Here is a 17,050-nt window from a genome sequence, read left to right as displayed (position 1 = left end):
ATAAAATTGAATTGAATAGATATGTCAAGAACACTTGGAATGTTTGACAATAGAGATCTACAATGAAAAAAAGAAAAATATAATTGTCAGTTGAATCTATCAATCACCAGGTTCATGTATTGAGTCCTTCACTGAATGGATGAGCCAATTGTTTTCCACTATTAAGCAAAAAAAAATTCTTCATCTGTGGAGATTTTAATATTGATTCATTATGTATAATGTATAATGTATAGTATGTCTCTTTACCCAACAATAACTAAACCTTTGAATCGAACAGTGTATCATCTGAACCAATGCACGTAAAAGTTATTATCAGAAGATAAGGATTTATTTTGCATTGATCATTTTGCCTATTAATTAATTAGGTTCATATACATGAGAAATGTGGCCCTTTGCCCCCTTCATCCAATCTGTTTGGTCTAATTAATGTCCCGTCCCCAGCAAAAAGTGTACCTACATGCAGGTTATGCTGTTATATCGTCCCTACGAATGTTGAGACCAAACCTATGCCCTTCCAAAGTAACGCCGGTTTTTGTGGTGAAGGACAGGCGCAAGACCACAAACAGTTTTCATTTCAATCTTATAAAAAAAAAAAAAAAATTAAAAAAAAAAAAAAAAGAGCTTAGACCAAGAAAAATACAATAGAATATTTAAAAACTAAATTTTGGCCTTAAATAAAATATTCTTTGTTTTTTTTTCACACTTTTTGTTTAGCAATCTGTAATAAATTGATTAAAGTATCAGAATTAAAAGTTTTAAAAACAACTGAATATTTCACTAAAGGTCAGAATTGAATTCTGTGGTTTTGTACACCACTCTTTACTCTCATTTATGTTGCATGAATTATAGAATTGCGACGACCAACACATTGAGGGTGTAGAGCAAATGCATGCTATTTTCTTACTTTTACGTATCGATAATATGTACCGTGTGTGCGTGTTTTGTGAAGAATGCTGATGAGATATGAAATAACCAGTAGCCAATTGAATAAGCTACCGTTTTTGGTTTATATATTTGGAAATCGGACACTAAAGGAGTCAGCCATGAACCTCACCGCACGTCACTGATTTTGATCGTGACTTTGTGAATGCCAGTGGCCTGTACTGTACTGTACTGAAGTAATCCTGCTTACCAGCGGCTAACCGGAGTTGACGAAACCTGGTTATCTAGTTTGTGGTCAATCAGTGCTACGACGCTAGTTATGAGGTTGATTAGTCGAACCTATGTCAACCCAATCAGAGTTACTGCGCGTTCACATAAAAGGGGGCGGAGACCAGAGTCAAAAACTACTTGTGACGATGGCACGGGCACCTTACTTCACGGAGGAGGAATGCGCGATAGTAATGCGGAGTTATGAAGAATTAAAAGCCACCCTCACCGCGAAATCCAACACCGCTCCAGCGAGTAGAGCGCGACTGGTCTGTTGGCAGCGAATTACAGATCGTGTGATTTGTGAATGCGTCAATATGCCAGTTTACTTATGTACATGAAAAGAAATAAAGTCTGCTGTCAGGACAATAAAATAAGATTTGGTACGTTAAGTGTAAGAAATAATTTATCGTGCATTACCACATAAAGCAGGGTGATATATGTTTAGTCCCATTGACTGTATGAATATGTATGTCCTTTGAACATCGTCAGAGTAGAGGTTAGATTGGGCCTAAAAAAATCCAGCCCAACCCGGCCCGAGCCTGATCAATTCACTTGATTTGCAGGCCCAGAGCCTGACCCCCCCGCCGTCAATTTTATGTTATACTTGGGAGGACTCAGGAGAAGAAGGAAATGCGGGGATGAGATGCATGGTTGCGTTCTGTGTGATCACATTTGTGACAATGAATAATAAAAAAAATTAAAGCCTCTCTTTTGCAATGAATTTTCAGTTAAACAATACCGTTAGATGCATATTCAATAAACATTTATATCTTTTATATTTGTGTGTCTGTTCTATCGGTGGATTTGACATTTATTTTAATCTCTTCGAGCTGGCAGAAAAAAAAATCCGCATCTTTCTAAATGTTTAAATAGTCTACATATTTTTGTGATTATTATAAATGCATTTACACAACGAAATAACGCTGGAAAAGTTCCTTAAATATATTTCTTGTATGAGAGCAAAGCTCCACATTGGCTTACATTCAGCGAAGCCTCCTGGACGCATCCAAACCAGATGGCCGAACCCCCTCAGCTGGCTCCTCACAATGCGGAGGAGTAGCGGCTCGATCCTCCATCCCGGATGATCACTTTTTCACAATTATCCAAGAATGAACTCTTTACACTCTGCGTAGTAAAATTGGGGACGCGGCGTCCCCTTGATATGTGTTGGCCATAACGTCTGTTGTACCATAAAGACGTAATTTTTGGGCAGTACATAGACGAACAGTAGCTCTTTCATTCAATACCAGATGTCCTGACAGATCCAAATACCTGTTGCATTGTACCCAAATGAGTTTTCCGCAGAGCCAGGCGGTTTACCAAAAATTGACCGTTAACAAAATTCTTCACGATGACCGACGTAATTTTGACCATGTCGGTAAATTTGGTCATTTAATAAAACAAGTAAATATAGTCTTTTCATCCCGCTTTGACGCCGTGTTGTTCGGCTACGTTCGTTCCCCTTTAAGAAAGCAGTCAGTGTGTTTACATGTGAAGTCACGTGGTTATCAGGAAATCAAGCAAACAGCAGCCCAGTAGACTAACGCTAGCGGCTAATGCTACAAGCAAACGTGATGGAGTCGGGCTTAAGGGAGCTTAGCCAAACTTTCACCCGACATTAAGTAGACTCTTGGCGGCCTCCAGGCGGGCTTTCACCCGCTTTCTTCACGATTTCATGAGAGAGTGCTTCTATTGCTTTCTACTGGCTGCCGCTAGCGGCTAACGCTACAAATGAACGTGATGGGAGTCTGATAGCGGCTCTAACCTTGTCAAAACGGCTGAACTTAATGAGTGGATTGGGCACCGACTGCATCTAGCAATTAGTATGTCGCGTTATTTTGTATCTGTGTGTGTGTGTGTGATTTCTTTGACAGCTTTTATGATGGTAAAGCATTCACCATAAATTATAATCCAACAGTGGGGCTTATAATATCACCATTTAATGGCCACCGCTATTTTTCTGTATGTGCTTGCTTTATTCTGTGTCATTACTGCCATCATAAAATCTTAAACGCTTCATTGGCATAAGAGCAATATAGCTTTAGCGTGTGTGTCTCTGTGGTGGGGGTGCATGTGTGCGTGCATGTATTTAAAAAAATGCTCTGAAAAAAAGAAGAAGAAAAAAACACAGAAACATTGAAGTAAAAAGCAAAAAGTAATAATGTCACATCAGCCATGAACAATAAGTTGTCTGTTTGAAGTGTACTGTTCAAGTCGTATGTCATTTGTGTTACAATGACATGTTTGCACAGTCGTCGTATTGATTTGTATAATGTTGTTCAAGTCATACTAGCTGTTATAAATGTTCAAACTTGAATTCTTATTGTTTACAAGACATTTTCATATACTTAATGTTTAGACTGCATGTACAATTGTTAAACATGTTAAATTGAAAGCTGGTAAATAAAAAAGAGAAACAGTACAGAAAAGCAGTTTCTTTTCAGGTCAGTCACGTCAGCCTCTCGCCATAGTACACGCACACACACACCCACGCATCCCCCCCCACACACACACACAATTTAGTTTTTGTGTTTGTTTTTGTGTCTGTCTGTTTGTCAGTTTTTGTGTTTGTTTGTCTATCTGTCAGTTTGTATATTTGTTCGTGCCATGTGAGAGAATATTGTCAAAAGCTGGAGAGGTCATTAGCAAAAAGAGGAACCGGCTGAAACCAAATGCTGCTGAGATGATTCTGTTTTTAAATAAAAATGTGTGAATCACCCAAATCCCCATCCCAGTGTCACTAGCATTCTATACACCTACCGTCAAGAGTTCCCTATTGCACAAGCATTTGCGTATTTCATTTAAAAGTAACACAACAGCTTTTTTTTGTTTGTTTGTTTTCATTATTATTATTATTATTATTTATTTTTTTTATTAATCTGGGGGAAGAATAAAGAATACATTTCAGGCTAGTGGTCAAACCCACTACTGCTCGCACATCAGACATAGTATATAACCACCATACCACCCACAGGTTTCATTGTTCAGATGACACTTGGTCATTTGGTTAGATGAAAATTCAATATATTTTTGTCCAGAAGATGTCACCACACTGAATTGTGTCAAATGCCTCGTAGCACGGAACCATCTCAACACATTTGCTTCAGCGGTACAGAAAGCAGCGGTGAAGCAGTGTCGTCTGTCGTGACTCACCACACTGATTCGTGGCAAATGCTTCATAACACTGAATGAACCATTTCGACACGTTGCTTGATATATATTTACTGCTTCAGAAAGCTAAGGTTTCTCCATCACTAGTACGACCCTAATTTCCAAATGTTCCACGTGACGTTGAGACGTGTTTGATGCACGAATTCTTCTTTGTTTGTATGTTTGTTTTCTTTTGATGCACGAGTTCTTTAGAGCGTCATCCTCCAGCCTTTGTGTCGTTGGACGTGCGTGCGTGCGTGCGTGCGTGCGTGCGTGACGTAGTCAAGCTTGTGTGTCTGTCACAGAGCGAAAGAGGCTTGCGTCGTATTAAATTCTCCTCTGAAGTTTATCTGGCTGATCTTCTATCTGGACCTGAGAGATGAAGAAGGCACAATCGCTCCTTTTCCAAGCGTTGACCGTGCTTGGCATTTGGGCTTCGCTTGGTGAGTTCACGTTTTTATTTGACTTCAAGGTTCACTGCAAACGTTGTTGGGACTGGATTTGTTTCTTCAGATCATTAGGGGATCAATATAAAAGGGCATTTTATTGGCCCCACCTCGGGGAAATGTATACTTGTCAGATTACTAGACATATTAAGCAAACTGTCAGTCTCATTTGAAACAATGGAAACAATACATTATACATCCGCGGTTTTGAGACACTTTCTGATCCGACTGTGAACTTTTGAAAAAAGGGTGTAGTAAAGCCTATTTAAAACTAACGACTGACTTTAAGCATTGATATACCACTCATTTAACTCACTGACCGCCACTGACTGAAAACCTGAAACATTCACTTCGGTTTGCCTTGGAAATTCACTTCGGTTTGCCTTGGAAGGCTGCAAATGGATTGGACGTCTAGCACCGTCATTGGCACAGAAACGTGAGAATCCATAGCCAGTCCTCCCAGTTAAGAATAAGCGCACTTCTGTTGTTGTCAGTAGTAAGCTAAACGAACCAAAATTATACATTAATACAAATGTATATATATAACTATTTTAAAACTATTAAAATTATTATGAATTAAAAAAATAACACTAAATATTACTATTAAATTTTATTATAATAATTTTAATAACTTAATAATAATAAATTTAATAAATTCATAATAATTTATTTTTTAATTTAATTTTATAGTATTATATAATACTATATTATTAGTAGTATTATTATTACTAAATATAATAACACTAAATATATAATACTAAATATTGACTAATGGCAGTTAAATACTCTTGTAGTTTAGTTTTGGTTAGTTTTAGTTTTATACTAAAGGGTCATAGTATTTACCTATGATATAAATAAATATCTACTTTTTTAAATTCCATTATAATCTTAATGATTTTTTTAATCAATAAATTATCAATAAACCCAATAGATTTGTATTAATGTATAATTGTATTTTTTCATATATAAATAAAATTAACATTAAAAAATAAAAAATAAATACATATATGTTACAGTTCTACATGGACTGAGGTTTTCAATGCAACTTTTCACATTCCAGGTGTTTTGTTTCACATTGCGAGATGGATAATTTTGTATGTGGTGCCTGTGTGTGTGTTTTGTCATAATGTATCAAACGTAGGAAGAGAATGTCCAAAAGACATGTGCTTCAACACAACAGAAACTTAGCTCCAAAACCATTGTCTGTGATCTCAATTGATCTGGATCATGAATACATATAGGTTGAGGTGCTGGAAGGGGAGGGATAATTGAACTTTTAATGACCGAAGGGAAAACAAACAACAACAAAAAACCTGCAGTTGAACACAATCTTGATGACTTTTACAATTGTTGTTACAATATGATTAACACCCCCCACCAACACAAACCTATATAAAGACAAACCGAACACTTTAAAATGCAACTTTTTTTCACCTCGACCTATAACCTTACTCACCTTGTCTTCACTGATGCAAAAGCATCTATTGCACTTTCATATGACAGTTGTTTTGGAAGGGCACTTCTTTCCTGGACTTGGTGGGCTTGGACTTGGTGCTGATGTGGATAAGTTCGCTGTAAAAGATGGCCCAGAATGTACAGAGGCAGAAGGAAAATATTTCAGAAGAGCATCTAGAGAAGAAAGTGGAATCTTACATTATATTTGTCAAATAGCTGCTCATTGTCAAACCAGCATGATAGCGCCTAAAGTCTTGCAGCCTACTGTACCTGTCTATTGGACCCGGTCACTATCTTTGATGGGCGTAGTTGAAAGAAAATACATTCTTGAAGCACTGCAACTACACAGGACTATTCAATAATAATGAATTAAATAAAATAAGACAGCAAATAAATACCTATTGAATTTTTTTTTTTTTTTTTACATGAACGTGATCGCCATTTTAATGAATTAATGACACATTTAAAAACAAATGTTTGCATTTAAATCCATGGCACTTTTAGTCCCCCATACCACAGAACTTTGAAATTATTAATGCATATTTTATGGTGTATTTGTATAATTAACCTTGCCACTTTTTTAGGCAAGGCAAATTTATTTGAAAGGCAAAATTTCACACAAGGTAAAAGTGGTTCACATCACATGAAAGTAAGCAAGACAATTTGGGTCCCCCATAGACTTTGTCCAAATTTCTCAAAAATTGGAGGGGGAGTAAATTTAACTGAAACTAATCAACAGCTGGCTGAATACTGAAAATATTTCTAAAACAACAGCCTGGCTAATGATACAGTATAATCTTTCTTTAGCACTAAGTCATATAAACTCTATGTGAATAACCGCTAGCTTGCAGTTGCGCTAAGTCTACGTGCTTATGCTGTTGAAAAAAAATCATCACAACAAACCTCTGTTTTTCTTCACGTTTATGGTCTCTTCTTTCTTTTTCTTCTGACCCGGAGGGCTTTTGTCTTTTCATGAAGTTGACGTCACCGTAACGTCGCTCAATTGCGGAGGCTAAAAATAGCACCTTCAGGTAGCTCACTCGTCTGCTGGGTGGTGAGACTGGGGTCTGTGGTGAAATTATCACATCACAGGAAAAAGTGAAACGGGCAGAGGGTCCACTAGAAAAATGATTTCATTATTATTTAAAGACTTATTATGAACGGTTTTGCTCTTCTTTTCTTTGAATTTTTTGAATACTGCTATCATCAAATATTATTTGAATATTTTTCTTGACGCCCTTAGGACGCTGCTGCGGGCCTACGAGCCCTCCTGCTACGCGCCCTCCTGCTACGCGCCCTCCTGTTACGCGCCCTCCTGTTACGCGCCCTCCTGTTACGGTCGCTCCTGCTACGGTCGCTCCTCCTACGGGCCCTCCTGTTACGGGCCCTCCTGTTACGGGCCCTCCTGTTACGGTCGCTCCTGTTACGGTCGCTCCTGCTACGGGCCCTCCTCTTACGGTCGCTCCTGCTACGGGCCATCCTGCTACGGGCGTTCCTGTTACGGGCCCTCCTGTTACGGTCGCTCCTGCTACGGTCGCTCCTGCTACGGTCGCTCCTGCTACGGGCCCTCCTGTTACGGTCGCTCCTGCTACGGTCGCTCCTCCTACGGGCCCTCCTGTTACGGGCCCTCCTGTTACGGTCGCTCCTGCTACGGGCCCTCCTCTTACGGTCGCTCCTGCTACGGGCCATCCTGCTACGGGCGTTCCTGTTACGGGCCCTCCTGTTACGGTCGCTCCTGCTACGGTCGCTCCTGCTACGGGCCGTCCTCCTACGGGCCCTCCTGTTACGGTAGCTCCTGTTACGGTCGCTCCTACTACGGGCCCTCGTGCTACGGGCCCTCCTCTTACGGGCCCTGATAAGAAGGTTGTATCGCCTACTCGACGGCCCAAGTCTGCTGAGGGCTGTCAGGCACCCTGGCGGCTCAACAACCAACATAGTTACTGCTTTGCCAATGACTCTAAATCTTGGGATGATGCCAAACGCTACTGTTCATCCAATGGGGGGCACCTGCTGATAATCCGGAGCAGCGCGGAGAGGGTGAGCGGCCTTTCACTAAGTGTCTCTCGTGCCCTTTAGTACTGATGCAATTTGTTTCAGGACTGGTTGAAAGAACAACTCGATGGCTTTGACTACTGGATCGGCCTGAAGAGCCCATACCCGTGGAAGTGGATTGACGGAACTCCTTTGAAATCAGAACTAGCGTAAGCAGTATAAGGAAAGCGTAATGTAGACACGTAAAATTTGGGTACTTCCTACTCACTCATCACTATAACACCCAAAATGACAGCTGCACCCAAGGAAAAGTGCTTCTTCTTTGCTTTATAGGGAACTGAACAGCCTTATGTGGCGACTGCTATTATCAATAAGATGATTGGTAAAGCACAACCGAATCAGAATCGATCAAAATAACATCCCTCAGCGTATCTGCTTTTTAACAGGCCGTTTAGTTAAAAAGAATTTCTGAAATGTTTTTTGACAGGCCGTTTTGTTAAGAAGAATGGTTCTAGTCAAGGCTGATTTATGCTTCTGCGTTCCGGTGACAGCGGAGCGACGCCGTAGGCCCTACGCCAGGGTTCACTAAATCCGGACCCTAGTGACGGGATCTGTCGTTCACTTGAGTAAACGAATCCATTCCGGATCGTTCAGTAAAAAGATTCGTTCAAACGAATCGTTCAACGAATCGTTCGCCCCCCTCATCTCCCTCCCCGTCCAAATGAATCGTTCGGTTACTGAACGGGAAGTGACGTTGCCGAACGAATCACCAAAGACCGCTTCGCAGTATAACTGAACGGGAAGTGACATTCTTGGTCCCTCCCTCTCTTGCACATTGACCACTCGTCGTAGTTTCAGTAATGAGTGACAGGCAATATCATTCTGCTTTCACAGACAGCCTCGTCTCCCTCCCACCCGCTGCTGCAAAAGCGAGGGAGAACTTCCGCGTCGTCTGTCCTAGTTCTATGGGCTCAAAATCATGGCTCGTGCTTGCATTTCGATTTAGGACACGGTTAAACATTTTCCTTTTGTGGGAGGAGTGGGGGTTTGGGGTCGGGGGCGCACGGACTTTCTTTAGCATGTTCTCGATCACATATACAATGCTGCTGCTAGCCTGCTACCAGCCAACGCAGCATGCTTGCTGTCACGAAAATAAAAATAAATCGAAAGTTTAATTTCTAAATGGAACGACCAACACATATTTACCTCTCACTCTGTTGTATTTTTGTTTTCATGCTCATCACTATTATTTTTAGTCACTATTGTTAAAACTATAAGTGTAAATAGCTAGTTTTCGAATGTGCTGCTCTGAAATAAAGACAATACTGCATTTTGATATTTGACAGTTTAATTGCAAATCAGTATTAAGATGATCGTACTGAATTTTTGCACTGGTATTAATAAATAAAATAATCCGGTCAGCTCCCCTGTCGTCCCCGCATCTCAGATCGTCAAATGCTGACGAGAAATGGTTGTTTGCCCTTTACGATGTCGCCTTTCTACCCTTATTAGTCTGTTAAGAAAAATGTAGACATATTGCGACATCTCCCGTGTCCGCGTGCGTTGTTTTGGGGCGCTTGAGTAGTGCATGATGGACGGATTGACATAATTTGTCAAACCAACCAACACCTGACACGGGGGAAAAAAATAAAACACTCGGAAAAAAATGACATGTATATACAGTTTCATTGCAAATCAGTATTATGGTGATCGTATTGACGTTTTGCACTGGTATTAATAAATAAAATAATCCGGTCAGCTCCCCTGTCGTCCCCGCATCTCAGATTGTCAAATGCTGACGAGAAATAATTGTTTGCTCTTTACGATATCGCCTTTCTACTCTCATTAGTCTGTTAAGAAAAATGTAGACATATTGCGACATCTCCCGTGTCCATGTGCGTTGTTGTGGGGCGCTTGAGTAGCACATGATGGACGGATTGACATAATTTGTCAAACCAACCAACACCTGACATGGGAAAAAAAAAATAAAACACTTGGAAAAAATGGACATGTGTATACCGTTTCATTGCAAATCAGTATTATGGTGATCATACTATTCTTTTTTTCTGTGCACATATGAGGTAAATATCGCTGCCATGAAGCCTCCATATAGTGACAGTTCTTTGCCCCCTTCATTGCCGTCACGCGACCGCAGCTCAGCTTTTGCTTGCCTCGTAGCTACCCGTGTTTTAAATTACTGTAAATTTGATAGTATGTCGTAATAGGTAGTCCCGAGTCTGTTGAGAAAAGTAGTACACTAAACCATGCTCGCTAGATTTGTGTGGTGTTTTTGTCTTTTTGAGCTGCATTTGATAGGCTCCACGTTAACAAATATGTGACAAAGTCCTTTCCTTTCATTTTTTGATTCGTTCACCGCATAGTCATTACTGGAAAGTCACGTTAGCAGCAAGCTAGGTCAGGAACCGGAGGACCGAGTCACTGAACGGGAAGTGACAAAACTCAGTCTTGCCCCCTTGCCTGCACGCTGGCTGCTTATTGGCCACACGTGGAAGTGAGTGACATACGCCCTGATTCTGTTTCCGGTCCCTCCCCTGCCCGCGATGAGGCTGGCGTCTGATTGGTCGTGTGCGATGTCAGAAGACGCTGCCGCTTGCTCAACGCCCTCCCACGCAGTGAACAAGCACCAACTTCATAGAACGAATCAGTGCAGATGGTGATTAGTTCGGTCTCGTTCACCCAAACAATTCGTTCAAAAAGAACGAATCATTCGCGACCGATACAACACTACCGGACCCCGGTGCCACTTTTCCTGTCGTGTTTTCCACGTCTCTCTCCCCTAACACACCTGAATCAAATGATTATGTCATCAGCAACCTCTCCAGAAGCCTGATAATGATCCTGATTATATTGATTCAGGTGTGTTGGAGGAGGGAGACATGGAAAACACGACAGGAAAAGTGGCACCGAGGTCCGGATTTAGTGAAGCCTGCCCTACGCCGTCATTGCGCACTTGAACTTCTGCGTCACGGGAACACTTTGCTCTGTAACTCACCACCATGCCACTAGAGGAGGTGTGGGCTTGAACAATTTTGCGCAACCGAAAAGAGTGTATTTGCAGCTGCAGCTAATCAATACTGAACAACAAATGTTGACGCGTGGGCAACACAGAAGACGTGTGCGAATGTTTGAAAATGGCGGCGGTGTTGTGCTGAACCGGAAAAAGAGCGGACCAATCACAGTCCTTCAACGTTTACGTTACGCGCGTGTGTGTTAACGGCGTAGAATATCTTGCCGGAACTCCCTGACATAAGGGTAGGCACGGAGCCCTTTTTTTGGTGGGGGGGGGGGGGGGGGGGGGTTGTGCTTTTCGCACAGTTTTAAATAGAGCACACAATAAAACACAACAGGTTTCACACACACACAGTGGTTAGCACGTCGGCCTCACAGTCCTGGGATCAAGGGTTTTTTGAAAAACGCTCTGGCCTTCCTGTGTGGAGTTTGCATGTTCTGCCCATGCCTGCTTGGGTTTTCTTCGGGTACTCCAGTTTCCCCACATCCCAAAAACATGCATGGTAGGCTAATCGACCACACTAAATTGTCCCTAGGTACGAGTGTGTGCGCGCGAATGGTTGTTCGTCTCCTTGTGCCCTGCAATTGGCTGGTAACCGATTCAGCGCGTACCCCGCCTAATGGTTGTTCGTCTCCTTATGCCTTGCAATTGGCTGGTAACCGATTCAGCGCGTACCCCGTCTACCGCCCACAGTTATCTGGGATTGGCTCCAGCCGTGACCCTCTTGAGGATAAGCGGCTCAGAAATGGAATGAATGAAAGGTTTCACACATGCATTACTGCATTACAGTGAAACGAGGCATAAATGAGAAACTGATTCCCATATATCCATTATTTTTTCACTGGTTTACAAAATTCCATCTAAAAGTCCATCTAAGAAACACACTTATAAGAAATAAACGTGATCATTACAAAAAAAATCTTCTTACTGAGCAAAATCATATATATATATTTTTTAACTATATATTTTTAAGGATAATTTCATGTATTGATTTTTTTTTTTTTTTTTTTTTTGCACTTGATTTGTAAATGCGACTGATGCTCAACTAGGGATGAGCTTCAGAGCAGCTGCCGAAAGGTTGTTTTATAGCAGGATCTCGGTATGAAAGGTACTTCTGTGCAGGCTCTGGGATGCAGGTGAGCCTAACCTCCAAAATGAAGACTGTGTTGAGATGGGGGGACGTCGAGGTCGCTTGAACGACCTCTCCTGCACCTCCCTTAGACGTTACATCTGCAAGCGATGCCAAGGTGAGTTGGCGCCTTCTGTTGGTGTGCACCAACTATACTACACTGTGCTTTCGATTAGAGCAGGGGATTCTCAAACTTTTTCCTGTGAGAGCCACATAACTTTTCCCTTCTCTGATGAGGGGCCGGGTCAGTTTGTAACAGAAAAAGTGTGACGATTGCAGGAGTGCCTAAATGCAAAAATGAATTGTTTTTCAGAAAGCCACAATCAAATAACCCTTTCTGGATTCTTCACGGAACAAAAGTAAATAAAATTAATAATATAAAATAAAGATAATATGTCAAGTTCAAAAATAGATCTTTAGGTAGACATAAGGAGAGAAGACACTCAGTTTTCTTGGCCAAGGAGAGCAACATGTGACTCGTGAGTCACCAAAATTGATCTCGAGGAAAAATATCCTCCTTGGTATTTTATTTAGGGGTTTGTCCTAAACAAAGATGGATGTCGCCCTAAGGGAGGGGAGAGCAAGCTGGAGACACCCATGTGGTTTTCGATTGGATATGTGTGTGCATGTAGGTGGAACTAAGTGAATACACATGTGGAAGCAAGATCTTATGTAATCCAGACACTTCAGTTATGCAACGCTGCGGCCATGGATGGAAAATTGTCCTCGAAGGTCTAGACGGAAGTCCAGACGCCAGGTGCTGAAGATGCCTCGGAAGGTCTAGTTACGCAATGATGCGGCCATGAAGCAAAATAGTTGTCATCCCGACCCCCTTTTACCCTTTGTAACACTTAAGCATTATACTACAACCTGGTATAGCAAGCAATAATCATTTACTGGTTATATAAGTAAGAAAAATATGGCATTATGTATTTATGGTATGTATGAGCACAAGCAAATATTCAATCAATCAACCAAGCAAATATTTAATCAATCAAACCTCGATAATTACCTCAACATAATATAATATTATCACTATTAATTAAATAGATAATAACCAAATAGCCCTCTGGGTTCTTCACAGAAAAAAGCCAGGAAATAAATAACACTATTGGAAAAAAAAGAAATTGATTGTTCAGGGGGCCGGACCGAATGTGGAGGCGGGCCGTAGTTTGGAGAGTGAATAATATATGAATGTGAGAGAATATATGTGTGTGAGGGTGAATATGTATGTGAATGGAGAATGTATGTGTGTGTGAGGGCCAGAATGAAAAATGTCTTGTACGGCCCCTCATATAGTTCAGTTAGTCTTTCGTCTACTTTAAGAATGAGCTTGCATACGATTGATAATAGAGGCCTACTTGTACCACTAATACTTTTTCCATTCTGAGAGATTCAGGCATCATTATTAGCTGCCTATCAATCAAATACATTTGCTTAGTTGGCAAATTGTGCACTATCATACTTCTGACTCCGAGGCTGCAAGTGTTCTGCGCTCATATACATCTGTGAAACGTGACCGTGTTGCGGACGCAGCTTGAATGTGGTCTACCGATGGAGCACAGGATCACATGGTGTGCTGATTATTTAGCTGGGAAGATTCATGGCTTCCTAATATGCAATGTGCTCACTCACACTTAAAATCTTAATGTCAAATCTCATGTGTCCTACCTTGGTTGATGTTTGTTTCAATACCAGATAGCGATGAGATTATGTACAACGGCATTAAAGGCACTTGCAACCTCCAAGTGGATGTGTACCAGGTGAGTTGACGATTGTATGAGTTGTAGTTGGCATGTTCTGGAGGTTGCCCATAGCGATTAGCGCTTGACTGATATATCAATTTCACGCTGCCTTTATGTGTGCGTGCAGGAAGTTTCCGAAGTGCTGTTCAAAGAGCGTCTATACGCTGGCTGCATCATCGTCATCCAAGGAAAAGTGAAGCCGAACCCAACCAAGTAATTGTCACCATTCCCCCACGTTGTGTTAGGTTCGCTGTTACAAGAACTACCTGTCTGTATTGCAGGTTTATCGTCCACCTATCTTTGGGCCACGGTGAAGACACCCCGATGCGCATCGAAGTTGATTTCAAAGATGGGGACCTTGAGCTATTGACCCGCATCGGGAGTCATGTTGATGGAAAGTATGTCAACAAGATCGTCAAAAAGGACTCCTTCCCCTTCGCAGCCGGAAGCGACTTTGAGGTCATTATGTCATTTTAGGCACACCATCAAATTACAAAAAATTGAGGTGGTTGGAGCTTCTTCTCACGTCGGCTGGACTAATCATGCATTCTTTTACAGATGACCATCGAGTGCGGCGACGACATTTTCCGCTTGGCCGTCGGCAACGACTTTGAGGTGGAATACGAGAATGATGGTTATGATCTGCAAGATATCCACAGGCTGTTGGTGGAGGATGATGTGACAGTCACCAACGTCAGGCTGATTTGAGGCTGCCAGCGCAGTAAAATGGGAGGTGCTGCTTCTTCTCAGGATGTTGACGCCATGACGGCTCTTAACTAGGGTGACCGCCAGAGGGGAAAGTGGCTAGAATTCATTGCTGGAACTCCCCGACATGAACGGAGCCAGAATTTTTTTTTTACACACATAAAAATAAAACGGTATTACACATGCATTAGGCTACTGCATTACACATCCTATCACAAGGTAAACATGAGAAGTTGATTTTCATTCAAAATTGTATTTTTCAATGTAACAGTTAATAAAATAGCAGAAACCCCAACCTCTCCCAACCTCTATCTCTTTATTTTCCCTCATTTCCTCACGTCTAAATGCAAAAATTGAACTCCGAAAGAACATAGAATTACAATTGTGAAAATTTTTTGTCAAATAATCATGTCACAAAAAATACAAATGACTTACAGTGAAATGGAATGTATTTTGAAGATCGCACATTGACATGGAAGATGTTCTGAACCTCCCCATCTAACAAATGTAACAAAATTTAATGAAATAAGCCTCTTCAATTCTTTCCTCTCTCTGAAAGAGCTGAGCAATTTTCTGTTGAATTGCCCTTTTTTTATCGCCTTAATTTTGAACGGAAAAATGAGTCCATGCGCACATTGACCCGACTCCTCGTACTTTATAACTGCTGCAGCAAAGGAGAGCTCTGTGCTGTCCATGGAATAAATAAATGTACTGAATTATCGCCTTTCAAACAACACGAGTGTCCCATTTATCAAAGACAATGATGAAAGCAAAGACGATTCTCACTGCTCAGTTGTTTACAATAAGTGTACACTCAAAATAACGATTCAACCCACAATGCACTGTGGCCTTCCGATTGGCTGGCCTCTACAAGACACCACAACTTAAGAAGTTTTGTACATGTGACCCTTCACCACTTAGGTATACATACACTGCCCATCCATATGTTATTATACACATAAAATACTTAGACATTTGTTTCCGAGGCAGAAACGTAACCGAAAGCATTCACGAGTGTCAATGCTACCGCTAGACAACCGCACTGTGAAAGTGAATGAGCTTATGGGCAAAACCGTGACAAAAAAAAACAGATGCCGCGAATTATTCTGACCAGCAGGTGGCAGCAACGCACCGCAAAGGGTCAACTGATGGCCCATATTATTGCATAAAGTCAGCACATCGACACACAATACAACAGCATAAACGTCTCTCAGAACTACTACTTCTCACACTACTAGTAGGAGCCACGTCAACGCAGGCAGGCGATTCTCCTCAAATTGTTCCCGTGAAAAATCATGAAAATCCGACATTTTCACAAATTTATAAATCAGGCCGGATGCAACGGACAGGACGTGAAAAGTGGACATGTCCGGGCAAAGAGGACGTTTGGTCATCCAAGCAAACAGTCATGGCCGATAAAAACTAGATCACGATTGTGTACGATCGGAAAAAAAAAACGGACCCAAAAAGACATCAACACAACTGTTTCTCCACCAAGCATTGTGAGGAATGTTCACAGTCTATGTGCAGCGACTTTAATTCACTTTACAACGCATACTCACATCATCAATGAAGGAGCCGACGTACACTGCTGGCCAAAAGTATTGGCACCCATGCAATTCTGTCAGTTAATGCTCAATTTCTCCCAGAAAATGATTGCAATTACAAATGCATTGTTAGTACTGCTTTGTCATGTACGTGTACAATCATTTAGTTTATTTTTTTTGTCTGTGAATTTCAATCTGTTTGTCACTAGTAAACATCCACTCCATTTGAACAAGGAGGGGGACAGCGAATACGTTCGTTCGCTTCCAGCCCTTCCAGTTCAAATGGAGTGGAGGTTTAAGTGCTGTCAATGGCAACACTTGGAAACTGTTCAGTTTTAGTCAATTTCAGCGACGCCGTTGGACAAAAGCGGTAGTGTTTTGCCTTAAGGCAGACACACACCCAAATAGTGCTGTAAAATCACGATGGTCGCCTGCAGATGGATAAAACATTTGTTTCCAGCGGCTGTGTGAAGGATTAAAAGTAACAAGGTAATGAATCCAGTTGTGGCTAAACAATAGGATAGGATCAAGGCCGGCCCAGCATATACGCAGACTATGCAGCTGCTTAGGGCCCCTGACCACTCGGGGGCGGGGCCCCAATCTGGAAACCTCATTTTATACGTTGTTAATAGAGCATCGTGAATAATGTGGCGCGCATTGCCGTTGATCTATGCAAACATCCATTTTCTTGTCATTAC

The 17,050-nt window shown here is 41.5% G+C and overlaps 1 protein-coding gene across 1 annotated transcript; it reads left to right on the top strand.

Annotated features, from left to right (window-relative positions):
* The first annotated feature begins 4,577 nt into the window (after window positions 1–4,577).
* On the top strand, window positions 4,578–15,100 carry LOC130911613 (collectin-12-like). The gene is made up of 8 exons (XM_057829271.1): window positions 4,578–4,745; window positions 7,447–8,240; window positions 8,301–8,404; window positions 12,349–12,473; window positions 14,054–14,118; window positions 14,228–14,313; window positions 14,382–14,559; window positions 14,659–15,100. The coding sequence occupies exons 1-8, from the start codon at window positions 4,682–4,684 to the stop codon at window positions 14,806–14,808; spliced, it is 1,566 nt and encodes a 521-aa protein (XP_057685254.1). The 5' UTR covers window positions 4,578–4,681; the 3' UTR covers window positions 14,809–15,100.
* The last annotated feature ends 1,950 nt before the right edge of the window (window positions 15,101–17,050 follow it).

This window comes from Corythoichthys intestinalis, unplaced genomic scaffold (assembly GCF_030265065.1).
Source record: "Corythoichthys intestinalis isolate RoL2023-P3 unplaced genomic scaffold, ASM3026506v1 HiC_scaffold_69, whole genome shotgun sequence".
Taxonomy (NCBI): Eukaryota; Metazoa; Chordata; class Actinopteri; order Syngnathiformes; family Syngnathidae; genus Corythoichthys; species Corythoichthys intestinalis.
The sequence above is the reverse complement of the archived record's forward strand: the minus strand, read 5'-3'. Positions and strand labels throughout refer to the sequence as shown.

Bases quoted from the DNA above. Each gene is read 5' to 3' on its own strand.
- LOC130911613 (XM_057829271.1), top strand. From the start codon at position 4,682: ATGAAGAAGGCACAATCGCTCCTTTTCCAAGCGTTGACCGTGCTTGGC. The intron at 12,474-14,053 runs GTGAGTTGGCGC...TTTCAATACCAG, and splicing joins CATCTGCAAGCGATGCCAAG to ATAGCGATGAGATTATGTAC. The intron at 14,314-14,381 runs GTAATTGTCACC...TCTGTATTGCAG, and splicing joins GTGAAGCCGAACCCAACCAA to GTTTATCGTCCACCTATCTT.